At 45.1% G+C, this 19,046-nt stretch overlaps 1 protein-coding gene across 2 annotated transcripts in view; it reads right to left on the reverse strand.

The window, feature by feature from the left end:
• Nucleotides 1–1,372: 1,372 nt before the first annotated feature.
• The window catches only part of dnah9 (dynein, axonemal, heavy chain 9), a 151,310-nt gene continuing 133,636 nt past the window's right edge, over nt 1,373–19,046 (reverse strand). For both annotated transcript variants that reach the window (XM_046356968.1, XM_046356967.1), the window contains 4 exons: nt 17,722–17,904; nt 16,038–16,291; nt 15,367–15,502; nt 1,373–2,053 (listed from right to left, as the gene is read on the reverse strand). In XM_046356968.1, the coding sequence (XP_046212924.1) occupies nt 1,826–2,053; nt 15,367–15,502; nt 16,038–16,291; nt 17,722–17,904 (801 nt within the window). In that variant the 3' untranslated portion in view covers nt 1,373–1,825. The remainder of the gene's footprint in view (nt 2,054–15,366; nt 15,503–16,037; nt 16,292–17,721; nt 17,905–19,046) is intronic.

Here is a 19,046-nt window from a genome sequence, read left to right on the forward strand (position 1 = left end):
CATTGCACCAATGCTCAAACAGCTTCCTGCTATCCTACAGGAACACACCTCACACAAACAACCAAGGGTTTGTCTGTATAGCTACTCATGAAGAGAGCAACGCACAAGCGTCCACCTACACAAACCTCCGAAAGCAAAGGAGACAATGCAATATCAACAGGAGAGCCAAGTCAAACATCATGAACTGCAAGCAAAGGACCAAGCTTTTAATCCTGGAGAAACTCTTAGCGAGGAACTACCTCAGCGGAACAAAGTGGGTTCCTGCTACAGTTATTGCTCAGACTGGTCCTGTGTCCTACACTGTCGAGACTGCAGAGGATGTCATCTGGAAAAGGCACGTAGATCAGTTACTGCTGAGTAAAGCTACATTGACAGAAACACCAGTCGTGAATCGTCCAGAACTGTTACACTCTGTTTTCACCTGGGGGCTCAAGGTAAACTTTTCAGGACTGTTGTTCACAATGGTTACAATTTAAGTCGAAGGGGAAAAGGTGTGGTGTATTGGGGGTGTGCCGCAAAGCATGATGGTGTTGTATGTGTTCTAGACCTAGCACGTTCCCGATAAATGGTTGAACTGATTCCTGTCTCCCGTCTCAACATTATTGCATTTTTATAAAGGTGTGGTTATGAAACCCACGAGACACAACAGTATTGTTTGAAGGCAGATACGTGCTAACTTTCTCTTTGGTCCAAAGAGCTCATAGAATAGAAAGAGTCAACAAAAACGCAGCACTTCAAAAGCACTTTGAATTATTTCTTCTAAGCTTATAAGAGGGTAATAATTTCTCCTGAGTCCCATGCATCATCTGTACTGTGTATACCGGTATGCGCCACATAGGCAAAGGCACAATCTATTTTCATAACACTACCTGAAGGTGTAATTTGCAAGTTCTACATAGATTGCCTCCCATTGCATTATTGCTTTCTTCATTTTCCTCCCTCTTTCCATCCCTCCTCCTCATGCCTCTCTGTCTCATGGTGCTTTGTTAAGGCCCTCCAATAACTGGATATAGGAGACACCAGGGAGACGGAGCTGATGAGAGAGAAAGAGAGCGAAATAGAGATAGCTGAGGCATCATAACTTATACACCACCACGATAAAATGAATCCCTCCTCGTGATCCTTTTAAGGTGTCCGTGTGAGTGCGTGTGTATGTGTGCAGTCTGCACATGTCTGGGTGCAATGGATGGGTATACAGTATATGTGAGACTGCAGAATGAGCTTTACAGCTGGGAAGGTTATTTAGGAAGGAGGTGGTTGGTGGAGAAGAATGCTTTGAGAAAGTTAGAGAGAATGACTGTATATGAGAGAGAATGGAGGGGAAAGGAGCAACGCAGTGAAACGCAAATCACCTGACTGCACTCTTGGATGGTTCAGTATAAAAGTCTTTATTCTACAAAATTGGTGTTTAAAAAAAGAAGAAACTACTATTTGAGATCTCCAGAGTAGATTATTTTTAGATTATACTGATTTTAAGTATTACAGGACAAACCTATCTATTTGGTGTAGGGTTTCTCTTCTCTTTAAGACATAATAAATCTTTCTTTTGAACCTTCTCACTTCGTTCCTCATTTTGACAGGAACATTTCCTCCTTTCGACAAGTGAGATCAATCTAGAACTCAACTAGTAACAACTATTAAAAGACGGTCTGATAAGTGTGCTGTACAGTTAGCTAGGTTCATGTCTCTGTGCAAAGAAAAAGGTCAGTCAAAGCGACTCCATTCTGAAGTTGGCTGGCAAGATTATGTCTGATGAAGGTCTCTGACCGAAACGTCACAGTATGTTTAGAACTTTGGATCTACAAAAACAAGATACAACTTGCATTTAGATCTGCAGTAGCAGGGCCACCCCAGCTAGGGTCCACTTGGAAGGGTTCTCTTTGGTCTTGAGGTTGAAGGTCCATACATAGGTGGGTCCTCTCTGTCTGGTCTTGTAGACAGGACACTGGTAGACGTTACGCACCTCCTGCTTGTCCACAGGGATAGCTCTGATGAAGATGACGGGCATGGTGGGGGTCAGTTCCTTCAGACGGGCATCCACCATCATACCAGCCTGGTGGGAGAGGGAGAGAGGACAATGACATGGTCTTTGAGAAAAAAGTATCTCAACTATACACTTTTCTTCAGTGTAGGTGCCCTTAAGACAAACAACAGGAATAATGTGAAAATTAAGTATTACCATATAACTAAAGCAATTTTATTTCCTGAAGGTTGTATTTGGTCAAACTGAATTAAATCATTCTTAAACAATACAGCAAATGTAATTAAATTAATCTAACTGAGTTGGCAGAGGGACAATTTAGGGGCTCAATATTTGGGGTACCCTTGAACAGTGTGTGAAAGTCACTATAAGTCTGAAGTTATCCTGTCTTCTCCTGCCTTTCAGAGCAGACTTTCCAAACACGCTCAAACAGGAAACAGAGCGGTCCATCTCACTAATTAATCCTCTCTCCACTTAGTGTCCAGGAGACAGAAGTTCCACCATGAAGCTAGCTGACTCCAGGAAACAAATGTAAATCCTAATGACTTTGGAGGAGAAGCTTGGAGGACGAAGAGACGAAGCCACTTTATGACGTTCGTCTGAATTACAGCCCTAATTGCATCAGCAGTCGGTACATTTTTTTTTGCATTCTTTTAAACATTAATAGCTTTATGTGTATTTAGGTAAATAGGAATAATGAGGGTCGTAAAAGACACCGCCCCATCTCATTGAAATTCATGACAATCATCTTCTTGAAGGTGTATTGGGTTGATGGAAATATAAAAAGATAACAGCAACCGTCACCATTAGGAGAGAATAGATATTTATTTGTTGCAAAGACAAAACTGGCTATAGTGTATCTTATTAATAAGCTACTGTACTTCCACAGATCTAAGTGAATCTGAACAACGCTTTAACTGGAACAGAATATGGACAAATATGACCTTGGCATTTTTAGCAATCTACACACAATGACAAATGACAAAGCAAAAACAGGTTTTAAAAAATGTTTGCAAATGTATTAAAAATAAAAAACAGAAATACCTTATTTACATAAGTATTCAGACTCGAAATTGAGCTCAGGTGCATGATTGTAAAGCCCAACACATACATATAAACAATCTATAAAGCCCAACACTTAAACTACATGGCCAAAAGTATGTGTACACCTGCTCGTCGTACACCTCCTTCCAAAATCATGGGCATTAATATGGAGTTGGACCCCCCTCCCAGCCTCCACTTTTATGGGAAGGTTTTCCACTAGATGTTGGAAAATTGCTGCGGGGACTTGCTTCCATTCAGCCACTAGAGTATTAGTGAGGTTGGGCACTGATGTTAGCCGATTAGGCCTGGCTCGCAGTCGGCGTTCCAATTCATCCCAAAGGTGTTTGATGTTGTTGAGGTCAGGGCTGTGTGCAGGGCAGTCAAGTTCTTCCACACCAATCCCCCTAAAAAATGTATGTATGGACCTCGCTTTGTACACAGAGCATTGTCCTGCTGAAACAGGAAAGGACCTTCCCCAAACTGTTGCCACAAAGTTGGAAGCACAGAATCGTCTAGAATGTCATTGTATGCTGCATGGTTAAGATTTCCCTTCACTGGAACTAAGGGGCCCGAACCATGAAAAACAGCCCAGACCATTATTCCTCCTGATTCATTACTCCAGAGAACGTTTCCACTGCTCCAGGGTCCAATGGCGAAGAGCTTTAAACCACTCCAGTCGACACTTGGCATTGCGTATGGGGATCTTAGGCTTGTGTGTGGCTGCTCGGCCATGGAAACCCATTTCATGAAGCTCCGGGCGAGCAGTTCTTGTGCTGACATTGCTTCCAGAGGCAGTTTGGGACTCGGTAGTGGGTGTTGCACCCGAGGACAGACAATTTTTATGCGCTATGCGCTTCAGCACTCGGCGGTTCCCTTCTGTGAGCTTGTGTGGCCTACTACTTAGCGGCTGAGCCGCTGTTGCTCCTAGACATTTCCACTTCACAATAACAGCACTTACAGTTAACCGGGGCAGCTTTAGCAGGGCAGAAATATTACAAACTGACTTGTTGGAAAGGTGGTGTCCTATGACGGTGCCACGTTAAAAGTGACTGAGCTCTTCACTACGAGCCATTCTACTGCCAATGTTTGTCTATGGAGATTACATGGCGGTGTGCTCAATTGTATACACTGGTCAGCAATGGGTGTGGCTGAAATAGCTGAATACACTAATTTGAAAGGGTGTCCACATACTTTTGGCCATGTGCTGTACATACAAACAAAATATATAAACCTATTTTCCAGTGTTGTAGTAATACGGTCTCGAGACCACATATTGAGTGTATCGGTCTTGTCTCTGTATCGAATACATTTGTACTAGGTCTTGACTCGATCTCGGACAGTGAGGACTCATAATTTCTCCCCGAGATCAGCAGAGACCAGCGAAGTAAAAAACTCATTATCAGGTTCCATTTAGTCAAATATATACACTCCTTTCTTGAAACATGAATACAACCTTTATATCTATTATAGTCATGTTTGTGCAGTGGTGAACCTATAGGTCTTCAGTGTGTGAAACTATAGGTCTTCAGTGTGTGAACCAATAGGCCTTCAGTGTGTGAACCAATAGGACATTCAGTGTGTGAACCTATAGGCCTTCAGTGTGTGAACCTATAGGACCTTCAGTGTGTGAAACTATAGGTCTTCAGTGTGTGAACCTATAGGTCTTCAGTGTGTGAAACTATAGGACCTTCAGTGTGTGAAACTATAGGTCTTCAGTGTGTGAACCAATAGGCCTTCAGTGTGTGAACCAATAGGCCTTCAGTGTGTGAACCAATAGGCCTTCAGTGTGTGAACCAATAGGCCTTCAGTGTGTGAACCAATAGGCCTTCAGTGTGTGAACCTATAGGACCTTCAGTGTGTGAACCTATAGGCCTTCAGTGTGTGAACCTATAGGACCTTCAGTGTGTGACAGGTTAGTACAGTGGTGAACCTATAGGACCTTCAGTGTGTGACAGGTTAGTACAGTGGTGAACCTATAGGTCTTCAGTGTGTGACAGGTTAGTACAGTGGTGAACCTATAGGCCTTCAGTGTGTGACAGGTTAGTACAGTGGTGAACCTATAGGCCTTCAGTGTGTGAACCTATAGGCCTTCAGTGTGTGACAGGTTAGTACAGTGGTGAACCTATAGGTCTTCAGTGTGTGACAGGTTAGTATAGTGGTGAACCTATAGGCCTTCAGTATGTGACAGGTTAGTACAGGTTAGTACAGTGGTGAACAGTATGTGACAGGTTATAGGACCTTCAGTGTGTGACAGGTTAGTACAGTGGTGAACCTATAGGCCTTCAGTATGTGACAGGTTAGTACAGTGGTAAACCTATAGGTCTTCAGTGTGTGACAGGTTAGTACAGTGGTGAACCTATAGGCCTTCAGTGTGTGACAGGTTAGTACAGTGGTGAACCTATAGGACCTTCAGTATGTGACAGGTTAGTACAGTGGTGAACCTATAGGCCTTCAGTGTGTGACAGGTTAGTACAGTGGTGAACCTATAGGACCTTCAGTATGTGACAGGTTAGTACAGTGGTGAACCTATAGGACCTTCAGTGTGTGACAGGTTAGTACAGTGGTGAACCTATAGGCCTTCAGTATGTGACAGGTTAGTACAGTGGTGAACCTATAGGACCTTCAGTGTGTGACAGGTTAGTACAGTGGTGAACCTATAGGCCTTCAGTATGTGACAGGTTAGTACAGTGGTGAACCTATAGGACCTTCAGTATGTGACAGGTTAGTACAGTGGTGAACCTATAGGACCTTCAGTGTGTGACAGGTTAGTACAGTGGTGAACCTATAGGCCTTCAGTATGTGACAGGTTAGTACAGTGGTGAACCTATAGGACCTTCAGTGTGTGACAGGTTAGTACAGTGGTGAACCTATAGGACCTTCAGTGTGTGACAGGTTAGTACAGTGGTGAACCTATAGGCCTTCAGTATGTGACAGGTTAGTACAGTGGTGAACCTATAGGCCTTCAGTATGTGACAGGTTAGTACAGTGGTAAACCTATAGGTCTTCAGTGTGTGACAGGTTAGTACAGTGGTGAACCTATAGGACCTTCAGTATGTGACAGGTTAGTACAGTGGTGAACCTATAGGTCTTCAGCGTGTGACAGGTTAGTATAGTGGTGAACCTATAGGTCTTCAGCGTGTGACAGGTTAGTACAGTGGTGAACCTATAGGTCTTCAGCGTGTGACAGGTTAGTACAGTGGTGAACCTATAGGCCTTCAGCGTGTGACAGGTTAGTACAGTGGTGAACCTATAGGACCTTCAGTGTGTGACAGGTTAGTACAGTGGTGAACCTATAGGTCTTCAGTGTGTGACAGGTTAGTACAGTGGTGAACCTATAGGCCTTCAGTGTGTGACAGGTTAGTACAGTGGTGAACCTATAGGCCTTCAGTGTGTGACAGGTTAGTACAGTGGTGAACCTATAGGTCTTCAGTGTGTGACAGGTTAGTATAGTGGTGAACCTATAGGCCTTCAGTATGTGAAAGGTTAGTACAGTGGTGAACCTATAGGCCTTCAGTGTGTGACAGGTTAGTACAGTGGTGAACCTATAGGACCTTCAGTGTGTGACAGGTTAGTACAGTGGTGAACCTATAGGCCTTCAGTATGTGACAGGTTAGTACAGTGGTAAACCTATAGGTCTTCAGTGTGTGACAGGTTAGTACAGTGGTAAACCTATAGGCCTTCAGTGTGTGACAGGTTAGTACAGTGGTGAACCTATAGGCCTTCAGCGTGTGACAGGTTAGTACAGTGGTGAACCTATAGGACCTTCAGTGTGTGACAGGTTAGTACAGTGGTGAACCTATAGGCCTTCAGTGTGTGACAGGTTAGTACAGTGGTGAACCTATAGGCCTTCAGTATGTGACAGGTTAGTACAGTGGTAAACCTATAGGTCTTCAGTGTGTGACAGGTTAGTACAGTGGTGAACCTATAGGACCTTCAGTATGTGACAGGTTAGTACAGTGGTGAACCTATAGGTCTTGACAGGTTAGTACAGTGGTGAACCTATAGGCCTTCAGTATGTGACAGGTTAGTACAGTGAACCTATAGGTCTTCAGTGTGTGACAGGTTAGTACAGTGGTGAACCTATAGGACCTTCAGTATGTGACAGGTTAGTACAGTGGTGAACCTATAGGTCTTCAGCGTGTGACAGGTTAGTATAGTGGTGAACCTATAGGTCTTCAGCGTGTGACAGGTTAGTATAGTGGTGAACCTATAGGCCTTCAGTGTGTGACAGGTTAGTACAGTGGTGAACCTATAGGCCTTCAGCGTGTGACAGGTTAGTACAGTGGTGAACCTATAGGTCTTCAGCGTGTGACAGGTTAGTACAGTGGTGAACCTATAGGTCTTCAGCGTGTGACAGGTTAGTATAGTGGTGAACTTATAGGTCTTCAGCGTGTGACAGGTTAGTATAGTGGTGAACCTATAGGCCTTCAGTGTGTGACAGGTTAGTACAGTGGTGAACCTATAGGCCTTCAGCGTGTGACAGGTTAGTACAGTGGTGAACCTATATGTCTTCAGTGTGTGACAGGTTAGTACAGTGGTGAACCTATAGGTCTTCAGCGTGTGACAGGTTAGTACAGTGGTGAACCTATATGTCTTCAGTGTGTGACAGGTTAGTACAGTGGTGAACCTATAGGCCTTCAGTGTGTGACAGGTTAGTACAGTGGTGAACCTATAGGTCTTCAGTGTGTGAACCTATAGGCCTTCAGTGTGTGACAGGTTAGTACAGTGGTGAACCTATAGGTCTTCAGTGTGTGACAGGTTAGTACAGTGGTGAACCTATAGGTCTTCAGCGTGTGACAGGTTAGTACAGTGGTTAACCTATAGGCCTTCAGTGTGTGACAGGTTAGTACAGTGGTAAACCTATAGGTCTTCAGTGTGTGACAGGTTAGTACAGTGGTGAACCTATAGGACCTTCAGTATGTGACAGGTTAGTACAGTGGTGAACCTATAGGTCTTCAGCGTGTGACAGGTTAGTATAGTGGTGAACCTATAGGCCTTCAGCGTGTGACAGGTTAGTACAGTGGTGAACCTATAGGTCTTCAGCGTGTGACAGGTTAGTACAGTGGTTAACCTATAGGCCTTCAGTGTGTGACAGGTTAGTACAGTGGTGAACCTATAGGTCTTCAGTGTGTGAACCTATAGGCCTTCAGTGTGTGACAGGTTAGTACAGTGGTGAACCTATAGACCTTCAGTATGTGAACCTATAGACCTTCAGTATGTGACAGGTTAGTATAGTGGTGAACCTATAGGTCTTCAGTGTGTGACAGGTTAGTATAGTGGTGAACCTATAGGTCTTCAGTGTGTGACAGGTTAGTATAGTGGTGAACCTATAGGCCTTCAGTGTGTGAACCTATAGGTCTTCAGTGTGTGACAGGTTAGTATAGTGGTGAACCTATAGGTCTTCAGCGTGTGACAGGTTAGTACAGTGGTGAACCTATAGGCCTTCAGTGTGTACCAGGTTCATGATTCTGAAAGGACAGCAACCGTAATACTAGTATACTCATGTAGGAGAGCACTTTTTGTTTAAAAAAACAAGGGCTAGTGGTGTAGTGGAGGCTATTTGTAGGTATAAACTGTATACACACTTTTATTCAGTGGGCATTGCGTATAATCACTTCTTAATCCCTATTGATGCGTATCAAAGTAGTGTAGTGGAGGTATACTACTTACAAATTACTTACTACAATAGAGAAATCATACCTACACAATCAGCGGCTTACACAAACACAAAGCACGTGAAATATATTCACCTGCGCGCCGCACACATAGCCTCGTTTCAGAGGAACATCATCCGCAGGCAGCAAGAGTGTGCAGCTCTCAGCTGGTTTTGGCATGGAGCAGCTCACAGAAGAATGACATCGGTAGCCGGTAGGGTAGGAAAGACATTTCAACTTATGATATCTACCAGTAAATGCTAACTAAGACAACGATGGGTATGCAAACCAGGTACTGAAAAAGTTGAGTCTGAAGTGTTGTTTAGTAGGCTATTTGTGATGTGCAATTGTCATCATGCCCTGTTTGCATCAGGGGCGTAGACATGGATGGGCCTGGCAGGACAGAGGCCCACCCACTGGTGGCCTGTCAGAATGATGTGGTTTAAGCATTGTTGTGGACTTAAATACAATATTCTATTAAAAAAGTGATTGAGAGTGAATATCTGAAAAATCTATAGGGGAATTCATTAAAATAACAGGAAAACATGGGACTTTTCACCCAGGGTGCCTTTCCTTCGCCTGGCGGGCCATTTGGGAACTTTTTGGCAACATTTGAGTATACCCCCTTCTCCAGGAACCACTATACCACTGCATAGGGCCAACGGAAAGACAGCATTCACACACAGCATGATGTTAAAGAATAAGCAGTCCATTCACCTGGACATGATACGCCAGTAGGTCCCAATCATAAGAATAGAAAAACACAACCATTAATCATTTCCCAATCAAAATGTACAACGATTACTTCCCATTGCAAAAAAAAAAACATTTCACGTTTGACACACAAAGTATCCAGTCACCTAATGTTTAAACTGGAACTGACAGAGTTTTAACTCCTTTCCAGATATGAAACAAACAGACAATCATAATATCAGTCAAAAATATCTAATTTACTGTTTATGCTACAAAATCAACTCCATAAGAGGTTTTAAAAATAGGTTATATTGGACTCAACGTTCCACAACGTACACTAAGGCATTGTTGGCAGAATAGAAGGATGCAGTTCAATGCATTAATATAATTCCCCAATACATTTATTGGTAGTCCCAAAAATATTTGCTATCAGGTTGTAAATCCCAGCTGGCCTGGTACATAGTTTGCTGCCTCCATTTGGGATTCACTGTTTCAGTTTGAACGACTCAATATTCTGGACAAAAATTGACGAATGTAACTAAGGCTGGGAATGTCAATACAATCAAACAAGCAAGGGCAATGATCACAAGTCAGTCATAACATGGCTAATTGGCTAGCGTACCTATTTATGTAGCAAGCTAAAAACACAGAGCCTAACATTAGCTAGATTGCTAGGAGGATGTCATGTCATTGAAGGATTCGGTGAGTAACAAAATGTTTCCTCTCGTATCGTTTTTGGTGGCTATACACAGCTACCAATAACTTTATCAACAGTTATCCAGTTAGCATCTTTCTTGAGTTCGCAAATTCACTCTGGCTATCTACTCCGATTTCAGAGCACTCTCATATGAGTGTGCCAGAGTGCAGAACAACTGATGAATTTAGAAACACGCAACACCTGCTGAATATGACTGGTGTCAGTAAACGTAGACAAAAAAAAGTTATAGTAAAAAAACGCTCTAGATAACATGTAAACAGCCTAACCAGCTCTGCTATGGCGAGTAAAAGGGTCAGAGTGAGGGTTCTCTCAGTTGTGTCTGGAAGTAGCAAGCTAGCCAACTTTAGCCAGTGAGCTTGGGTCCTTGGTTGGGACGAGCATGCATTGGCAGGCAAGCTGCATAAGGACGAGGAGGCTACAATTCCCCATGGTTTATTATTGCAATTTTGACAGTCAAATAGATGAAAAAGTTTGAGAGGGTTTATCTAATGTTCCTACATTAGATTTGAGCTCATCTTGCTCTGGCTAGAATTAGTTGTTGATCTTGTTGTTCATGATGTGCATAACTGAGGGAGAGAGAGACTACCTTTTCATGGTTGTTTGACCAAATGTAAGAGGACCCCCAAGGTGTTTACATATTTGCAGAAATCTATTCGGGTGTATTTTGTTAGTTTTGGCGAATGAGTTCTAAAGATCTAAAGTCGTGCTGTTGCAACTGCCTGTAAACACACAATCCAGTTCAAAGTGAATGATGGCAGGGCCGTGTGGCAAATGGCTTGTTTGCATAAAGGCCTACTGTAGATCTGACTGGCTATAGCGCATGGGTCTGTGTCGACCGGTCCTGGACAAGACAGCTGTTTTTATTTACTGCAGTGTCTATTATTGTCCAAACACAAGGCTGCTTTCCCACTCTATTTTGCTATCAGATTTTCACAAATATATATGCCATTTAGCAGACACTTTTATCCAAAGCGACTTACAATCATGTGTGCATACATTCTACGTATGGGTGGTCCCGGGGATCAAACCCACTACCCTGGCGTTACAAGCGCCATGCTCTACCAACTGAGCTACAGAAGGACCATAAATGCCTTAGTATATGTAATTCCCAAACATTCTAATCATTTATGAAAATGTGAAAATGACCATATCTCAGTAGTCACTTGACAACCCCCCTGATGTTGCTGAAATGCTGTCAGTTCCACTTTAAATGCAACAAAGAGAGATGGCTGACACCTGCTGCAGCCACTGCAAACTAACCAACAACAAAGCCAGCTAGCTAGACCGTGGGAAAACTATTGCTCGCTATTGTGCAGTGACCTGTTAGCCTTCAAGAAGGCAGAAGTTTCCATACGTTTTTGTAAAAACGCTCCCAGCCAAAAACGGTCCCACCAAATGTGATTGGTTGATTCCACTGTCACTCCAAAATGTTGCCCGTATACGGTTGAATGGCAGATGCCTTTATCTAGCTACTGATAGCCTAACCAATGGCTGACTTAGCTAGCTAGATTTATCTACCCAGAGACCAGCAAAGAAAAATCCTGATTCTATCTTTTTTTCTCTTCAGTGTTAACCCTGATGTGTGGGTTTATGGGATAAGTAGTGAGGGGTGGGGTGGGGGGGGGGATTAGGGGATAAGTGGCGGGCTGCGGGTTGGGGCTTAGGGGCTAAGTGGTGGGGGGCAGGTGGGGGTTTAGGGGATAAGTTTTGGGGTGGGGGTCAGATGGGGGCTTAGGGGATAAGTGGTGGGGTGGGGCTTAGGGGATAAGTGGCGGGGGCTGGTGGGGGCTTAGGGGATAAGTAGTGAGGGGTGGGGGGGATTAGGGGATAAGTGGCGGGGGCTGGTGGGGGCTTATGGGCTAAGTGGTGGGGGCAGGTGGGGGTTTAGGGGATCAGTGGTGGGGTGGGGGTCAGATGGGGGCTTAGGGGATAAGTGGCGGGGGGCTGGTGGGGGCTTAGGGGATAAGTAGTGAGGGGTGGGGGGGATTAGGGGATAAGTGGCGGGGGGCTGGTGGGGGCTTAGGGGCTAAGTGGTGGGGGCAGGTGGGGGTTTAGGGGATCAGTGGTGGTGGGGGGGTCAGATGGGGGCTTAGGGGATAAGTGGTGGGGTGGGGCTTAGGGGATAAGTGGCGGGGGCGGGTGGGGGCTCAGGGGATAAGTGGCGGGTGAGGGTTGGGGCTTAGGGGATAAGTGGCAGGGTGAGGGTTGTGGCTTAGGGGATAAGTGGCAGGGTGAGGGTTAGGGCTTAGGGCATAAGTGGCAGGGTGAGGGTTGGGGCTTAGGGCATAAGTGGTGGGGTGAGGGTTGGGGCTTAGGGGATAAGTGGTGGGGTGAGGGTTGGGGCTTAGGGGATAAGTGGCAGGGTGAGGGTTGGGGCTTAGGGGATAAGTGGTGGGGGCGGGTGGGGGCTTAGGGGATAAGTGGTGGAGACAGACAACCAACCTGTGTTGCCAGGCAGGGTGGGAAAGAGTGGAAAGTGAGGGGGGGGAGGGTTGGACGGAGACATGTTGGGCTGTGGGGAATGGGATGGGGGTGTAGGCCCAACTCTTTTTGTTTCTCTTTTCTTTACATACCAATTGTATTATTACTAAATCATGTGTGATCAATCTGATAATTTCTCTGTATTTTTTCTTTACTTTTGAGTGGCAGCCTACAGGTACGTGTGGTATAAACTGTGTAAATTGAATATTGTACCTGCAACCCCCCCAACAAAAAAATGACAAAGCAAATAAGCTACAGTACCAAACACACACCCTTCCCATCCCCCCACTATCATCTCTAGATCTGTATTATATACACAGAGTGCTACTGTGTATTCCCTCGCCTTTGATGTCCGCATCCCCTGAATAAGTAGCTTGGCTCATTCATACAGATGAGCTGGTTTATCATAAATCTTTGACTTGTACAGCTGCAGCGCCAGAGCCGGGCTCCAGATGGAGGGATGCTGCTCACACTCCCGTTCACACTCCGTTACACCCTGACACTACACGGGCATAGTGCTGGCCCAGGGCTGAGAGGAGGAGTGGAGATGAGAGGAGCCAATATGAGTGCAAGACAGAAGTTAGGAGGAGAGAGGAGAGGAGCGGAGCGGAGAGGGAGAGAGGACGGGAGAGGACACTGACTGTCTCCATCGTTGCCTGCCTTCCTCCCTCCCGGACTGCCCGCCTGTCTCCCTCGCTGCTCGTCTCTCAGTCTGACTGTCTGCCTATACCTCTCCCTGTCTGTCTGTCTCCAGCTTTTAATAAAGAGAGAACACAGCAGTGCCACTCATAAGGGTGATTAAAGTGTGCCAGTGCATACTCGACACATTCACTAATTAACAGGTCCACTGGGACCCTGCAGGAGAGCTGGATGCATATATATAATAAAAAGCAAGCCTGACTGGCACACTAACGCACACAGTATTCCATACTACACTAGTAACTGAAGTAACCTTGAGATAAACTTTAATTCAATAACTACTTTACCCTCTCTAACCATGTATGCACTGTAAGCCTCTTCACGCGAGAGTTGCACCCCTTCTGAAAAAACCTACACTCGATCCCTCCGATGTCAACAACTACAGACCAGTATCCCTTCTTTCTTTTCTCACCAAAACTCTTGAACGTGCCGTCCTTGGCCAGCTCTCCCGCTATCTCTCTCAGAATGACCTTCTTGATCCAAATCAGTCAGGTTTCAAGACTAGTCATTCAACTGAGACTGCTCTTCTCTGTATCATGGAGGCGCTCCGCACTGCTAAAGCTAACTCTCTCTCCTCTGCTCTCATCCTTCTAGACCTATCGGCTGCCTTCGATACTGTGAACCATCAGATCCTCCTCTCCACCCTCTCCGAGTTGGGCATCTCCGGCGCGGCCCACGCTTGGATTGCGTCCTACCTGACAGGTCGCTCCTACCAGGTGGCGTGGCGAGAATCTGTCTCCTCACCACACGCTCTCACCACTGGTGTCCCCCAGGGCTCTGTTCTAGGCCCTCTCCTATTCTCGCTATACACCAAGTCACTTGGCTCTGTCATAACCTCACATGGTCTCTCCTATCATTGCTATGCAGACGACACACAATTAATCTTCTCCTTTCCCCCTTCTGATGACCAGGTGGCGAATCGCATCTCTGCATGTCTGGCAGACATATCAGTGTGGATGACGGATCACCACCTCAAGCTGAACCTCGGCAAGACGGAGCTGCTCTTACTCCCGGGGAAGGACTGCCCGTTCCATGATCTCGCCATCACGGTTGACAACTCCATTGTGTCCTCCTCCCAGAGCGCAAAGAACCTTGGCGTGATCCTGGACAACACCCTGTCGTTCTCAACTAACATCAAGGCGGTGGCCCATTCCTGTAGGTTCATGCTCTACAACATCCGCAGAGTACGACCCTGCCTCACACAGGAAGCGGCGCAGGTCCTAATCCAGGCACTTGTCATCTCCCGTCTGGATTACTGCAACTCGCTGTTGGCTGGGCTCCCTGCCTGTGCCATTAAACCCCTACAACTCATCCAGAACGCCGCAGCCCGTCTGGTGTTCAACCTTCCCAAGTTCTCTCACGGCACCCCGCTCCTCCGCTCTCTCCACTGGCTTCCAGTTGAAGCTCGCATCCGCTACAAGACCATGGTGCTTGCCTACAGAGCTGTGAGGGGAACGGCACCTCAGTACCTCCAGGCTCTGATCAGGCCCTACACCCAAACAAGGGCACTGCGTTCATCCACCTCTGGCCTGCTCACCTCCCTACCACTGAGGAAGTACAGTTCCCGCTCAGCCCAGTCAAAACTGTTTGCTGCTCTGGCCACCCAATGGTGGAATAAACTCCCTCACGACGCCAGGACAGCGGAGTCAATCACCACCTTCCGGAGACACCTGAAACCCCACCTCTTTAAGGAATACCTAGGATAGGATAAAGTAATCCTTCTCACACCCCCCCCCCTTAAAATATTTAGATGCACTATTGTAAAGTGGCTGTTCCACTGGCTGTCATAAGGTGAATGCACCAATTTGTAAGTCGCTCTGAAGAAGAGCGTCTGCTAAATGACTTAAATGTAATGTAAATGTAAGGTGGGAAACCTATGTACACACACACACAACACGACTATGTCACTCTTAAGTCACTGATAACGGCAGCCACACGACTCCTCAATGAGGTGACATCCCCACCTGTGTGTCCCAGCAAGCTCCTTCCACGTACAGTCCATGTCCGTAGGCCCCCTCTGACATACATACCCAAGTCTCACTAGCTATGTCACCTTTGTGTCATCTATATGTCCCCTATATAACCCCTCTCTGTACCTGAGTGTCCCAGCGAGCTCCCTCCATGTACAGTCCGTGTACGTAGGCCCCCTCCCTGGGAGGAGTGCTGAAGTCCTCTCTGTTCTTCTTGGTGACGTCACACTGCAGACACATCCTGTCCAGAGGCCACTCATTCCTGACAGGAGGAATCATGGGAACATCATGGAATGTTGTATCACAATCACCTGCCTTTACCTCCCTTATCTCACCTCATTTGCTCACATTGTATATAGACTTGTTTCTACTGTATTATTGCCTGCATGTTTGTTTTACTCCATGTGTAACTCTGTCTCGTTGTATGTGTCGAACTGCTTTGCTTTATCTTGGCCAGGTCGCAATTGTAAATGAGAACTTGTTCTCAACTTGCCTACCTGGTTAAATAAAGGTGATTTAAAAAATATATATTTTTAAAAAGTAGTATCGTGAGAACAGCTTTTATCGTGATAATTGACAGTGGGAATTCTAGGTACAAGGTGAATTCTATTCTCACAGAGGAAACTGTTTTGAAATTAGAAAAACTGTACTTCTCACATTATTTTAAAGCGAATAACAGTTTTGTTTCCATTATCTGATAATATGTGTGATCGTGCCGAGCCTGCGTTAGCACAAGTATCATTGAATCCACTTTTTCAGGCTATATTTCTGTAATATCGATTATCATGCCAACCTACCTGCGAGCCATAGCCTGCATGATGGCTGTCAGAAAGGATTGAGGGTTGAAGAAGCCGGCCAGCCAGACGGCTGAGGGCAAGATGAAGTCAGTGGCCCAGGCCTCCAGCTCCTTGATCCTCCCCAGCAGGTCAGTGAACCACAGGACCAGGCCACACATAGACGGGTAGGCCCGTCTGGTCCACGACTCTGGGACCAGGTCCAGGAAGATGGCCGTCTGGAGACTCTCCATGTCACTGGTCATAGTCAGCTCTCCCTGAGAGGGAGGAACCAATCAGAAAAAGCGATGGGAATGAGATTCAGAGAACCTTTATTGGCAGTCAATTATGGAATGAGTTTGTGTCAAATGTTTTATTAGTAAGGCACATTTTGTATTCAAACAACGTTTTAATTAATAATGTACTTTTTCCTGTGGATTTCTGCAAGAACACTGAGGAGAAATCTCACAGTTATTGGAGTTGTCTTTTTCACACTAAAATTTAAATCCTGTGTGTCATTGAGCAATACCACCCTGTAACCACTAGCAACAGCAACCCATAGCTGGTGAAGCATGCATAAACTAAAGCAGTCACTCACTTTCTTCAATTTCTATCCAAAGAGAAAACAGAATAATTATATGGATGGAGGCTAACAAGTTAAATGGCTATGACACACAGTGTGTCCTCCACCGAATGGTACCGTAGCTAGCTGATGAATGTATTCATGTCTCGCCGTCATAACCCTTCTTTACTGAGGCGATAAAGAGTTCCCAGACGTATCTCATCTACTGCAGAGCGTTAACCCTGAACCAGTCACCCTTTTAACTCTCTCCCAAATCACTCAGATCCCTCAACAAGTCAGGACACCCCCTCGCACCCCCCAAATGCTTCCAGCCAAGGCTGAGATTCTGATAGTTCCAATTTATTTGCACAGTAAAGTCGAAATATGAGTACATTTGACTGGTAAAATAAAGTACGTAGCTTTTAACTCACTGAGGCCATTTACCAGAGGCAATGTGTTGAGGCATCGAAGCTCATAACTCCTTAGAAAAGGCACTCACACACACGCACATAGCCACCTGCCTTAACCCTAAACCAGCAGTTGCTAAGACAACACTGAGCTAATATACAGCTGGGATTCCAGAACAGGCCATGTCATGAAATGTCATTTTACTTTTATGTATTTAAAAAAATATATTCTCTCCAGTGTTTAAGGTCATTGTTTCTCAAATCCTCACTATGACTAACATTCAAGACGAAACGCACACGCACACGCACACGTGCACATGTACACACACTAGGGGCCAGAGGGCTGATTCACCACTACTTAAGAAGACAGCCTGCGTTTCAGAGGAATACTAGTGACACAAAGTTATGCAGGAATAAAATCAGAGCAGACCAGACTGCTACAGCTACTGTATACAGGCTTAACCAACAGAGCGTGACTCATTACCCCAATTATAAAATTATATATTTTTCAATCCTAAAAGGGGAAGTTGACTCCAATGCCATTGTTTCTTTTTCTTAGAAGTGGCCAGCCACCCACCACCGGTGGACACTGGCATTGTTTACCCCAAAACAAGTAATTATCTGAACTTCAAAGCAAAGTTAACTCAAAGTAACTGTGGGGGAGTGAGTAGAAGAAGTAGACAAAGAAGACTGTTTGTGATTGGCTGACTTTGATAGAATGATTGATTGATTGACTCACCTTTAGTCCAAGGTTGAGTTCGCGTAGGGATCGCCTTATCTCCTGGGTGAGTGTGTTCATCCTTTCACACTCCTGCAGCGCCACCACCTGGTAGGGTGTCCTCTCCTCAGCTTTCCCCAGCAGCTCTACCATGTTAAACTCCTCTGGTAACTTCTCCATTATCTCCTCCAACACAGACCGTACCTGGGGTAAAGGTGTGTGTGTGTGTATGTGTGTGTGGTGTGTGTGATAAGACAGTCACAAAAGAGGGGGTAAATATTAACCTTGAATTTGTATTTGTATGTATTGTGAAGACGGTATTAATGACGGAACGATAGATTGTGTTCATTGTCAAGGATTTCTCAGTGCCGGTGTCACATTTTGTTACTGAAAAGTACGGAATCAAAAAAAGATTACATCCGTTGAGTAAACATGATAAGAATTCCAAGCACTAATGACTCCTTGAGAAGAAAATTATGGAAGAAAAAAAAATTATAAATATTCATGAGAATTATTTGCAACAACAGCAGCCGTTTGTCTTTAATAAAAGTCAAATCCCCAGAGAATCAATCCTCGTCTCATATTTCCGTTGGGTAAGTGATGAACGCTTATATCTGTGTCCACATTTTCCAGCACTACAGATCAATCCACGGATTAAACATTGAACAAAGGATTGGAGGTCATCATAATTATAGATTCTCCACTCAAATATTGAAGCTGTCTTCTTCAGCTCCGCGGCAGCCTGCATATCAAACAGGAAGCGCTCAAACGGACATCGTTCGCTAGGGTTGGTTGTCATCTGTTAAGACATAACTATCTCTGTCTCTCAGTTGTAAAGGTCAGCCGTCATAATACACCCAGGCAAACACACACACACACGTACAAACACGCACCCACATGTATGTGCACACACACACTTCTATATCATGAAAAGTCAGACAGCACTAAAGCGTGAGATAGTGTAGGGACACAAGGAGAAGTCACTGCTCTACATCTATCAAACACCCATTAAACAGGAAGCTAGCTTGCATATTAGAAAAGTGAGGTCATAATGTATTGGAATTTATAAACTGGGTGGTTGGAGCCTTGAATACTGATTGGCTGACAGCCGTGATATATCAGACCGTATACCACGGGTATGACAAAATATTTATTTTTACTGCTCTAATTACGTTGGTAACCAGTTTATAATAGCAATAAGGCAGCTCAGGATTTGTGGTATATGGCCAACATACCACGGCTAAGGGCTGTGTCCAGGCACTCTGCTTTGCGTCGTGTGTAAGAACAGTCCTTAGCCGTGGTATATTGGCCACATACCACACCCCCTCTGGCCTTATTGCTTAAGT

Source organism: Oncorhynchus gorbuscha, linkage group LG07 (assembly GCF_021184085.1).
Source record: "Oncorhynchus gorbuscha isolate QuinsamMale2020 ecotype Even-year linkage group LG07, OgorEven_v1.0, whole genome shotgun sequence".
In the NCBI taxonomy this organism is placed as follows: Eukaryota; Metazoa; Chordata; class Actinopteri; order Salmoniformes; family Salmonidae; genus Oncorhynchus; species Oncorhynchus gorbuscha.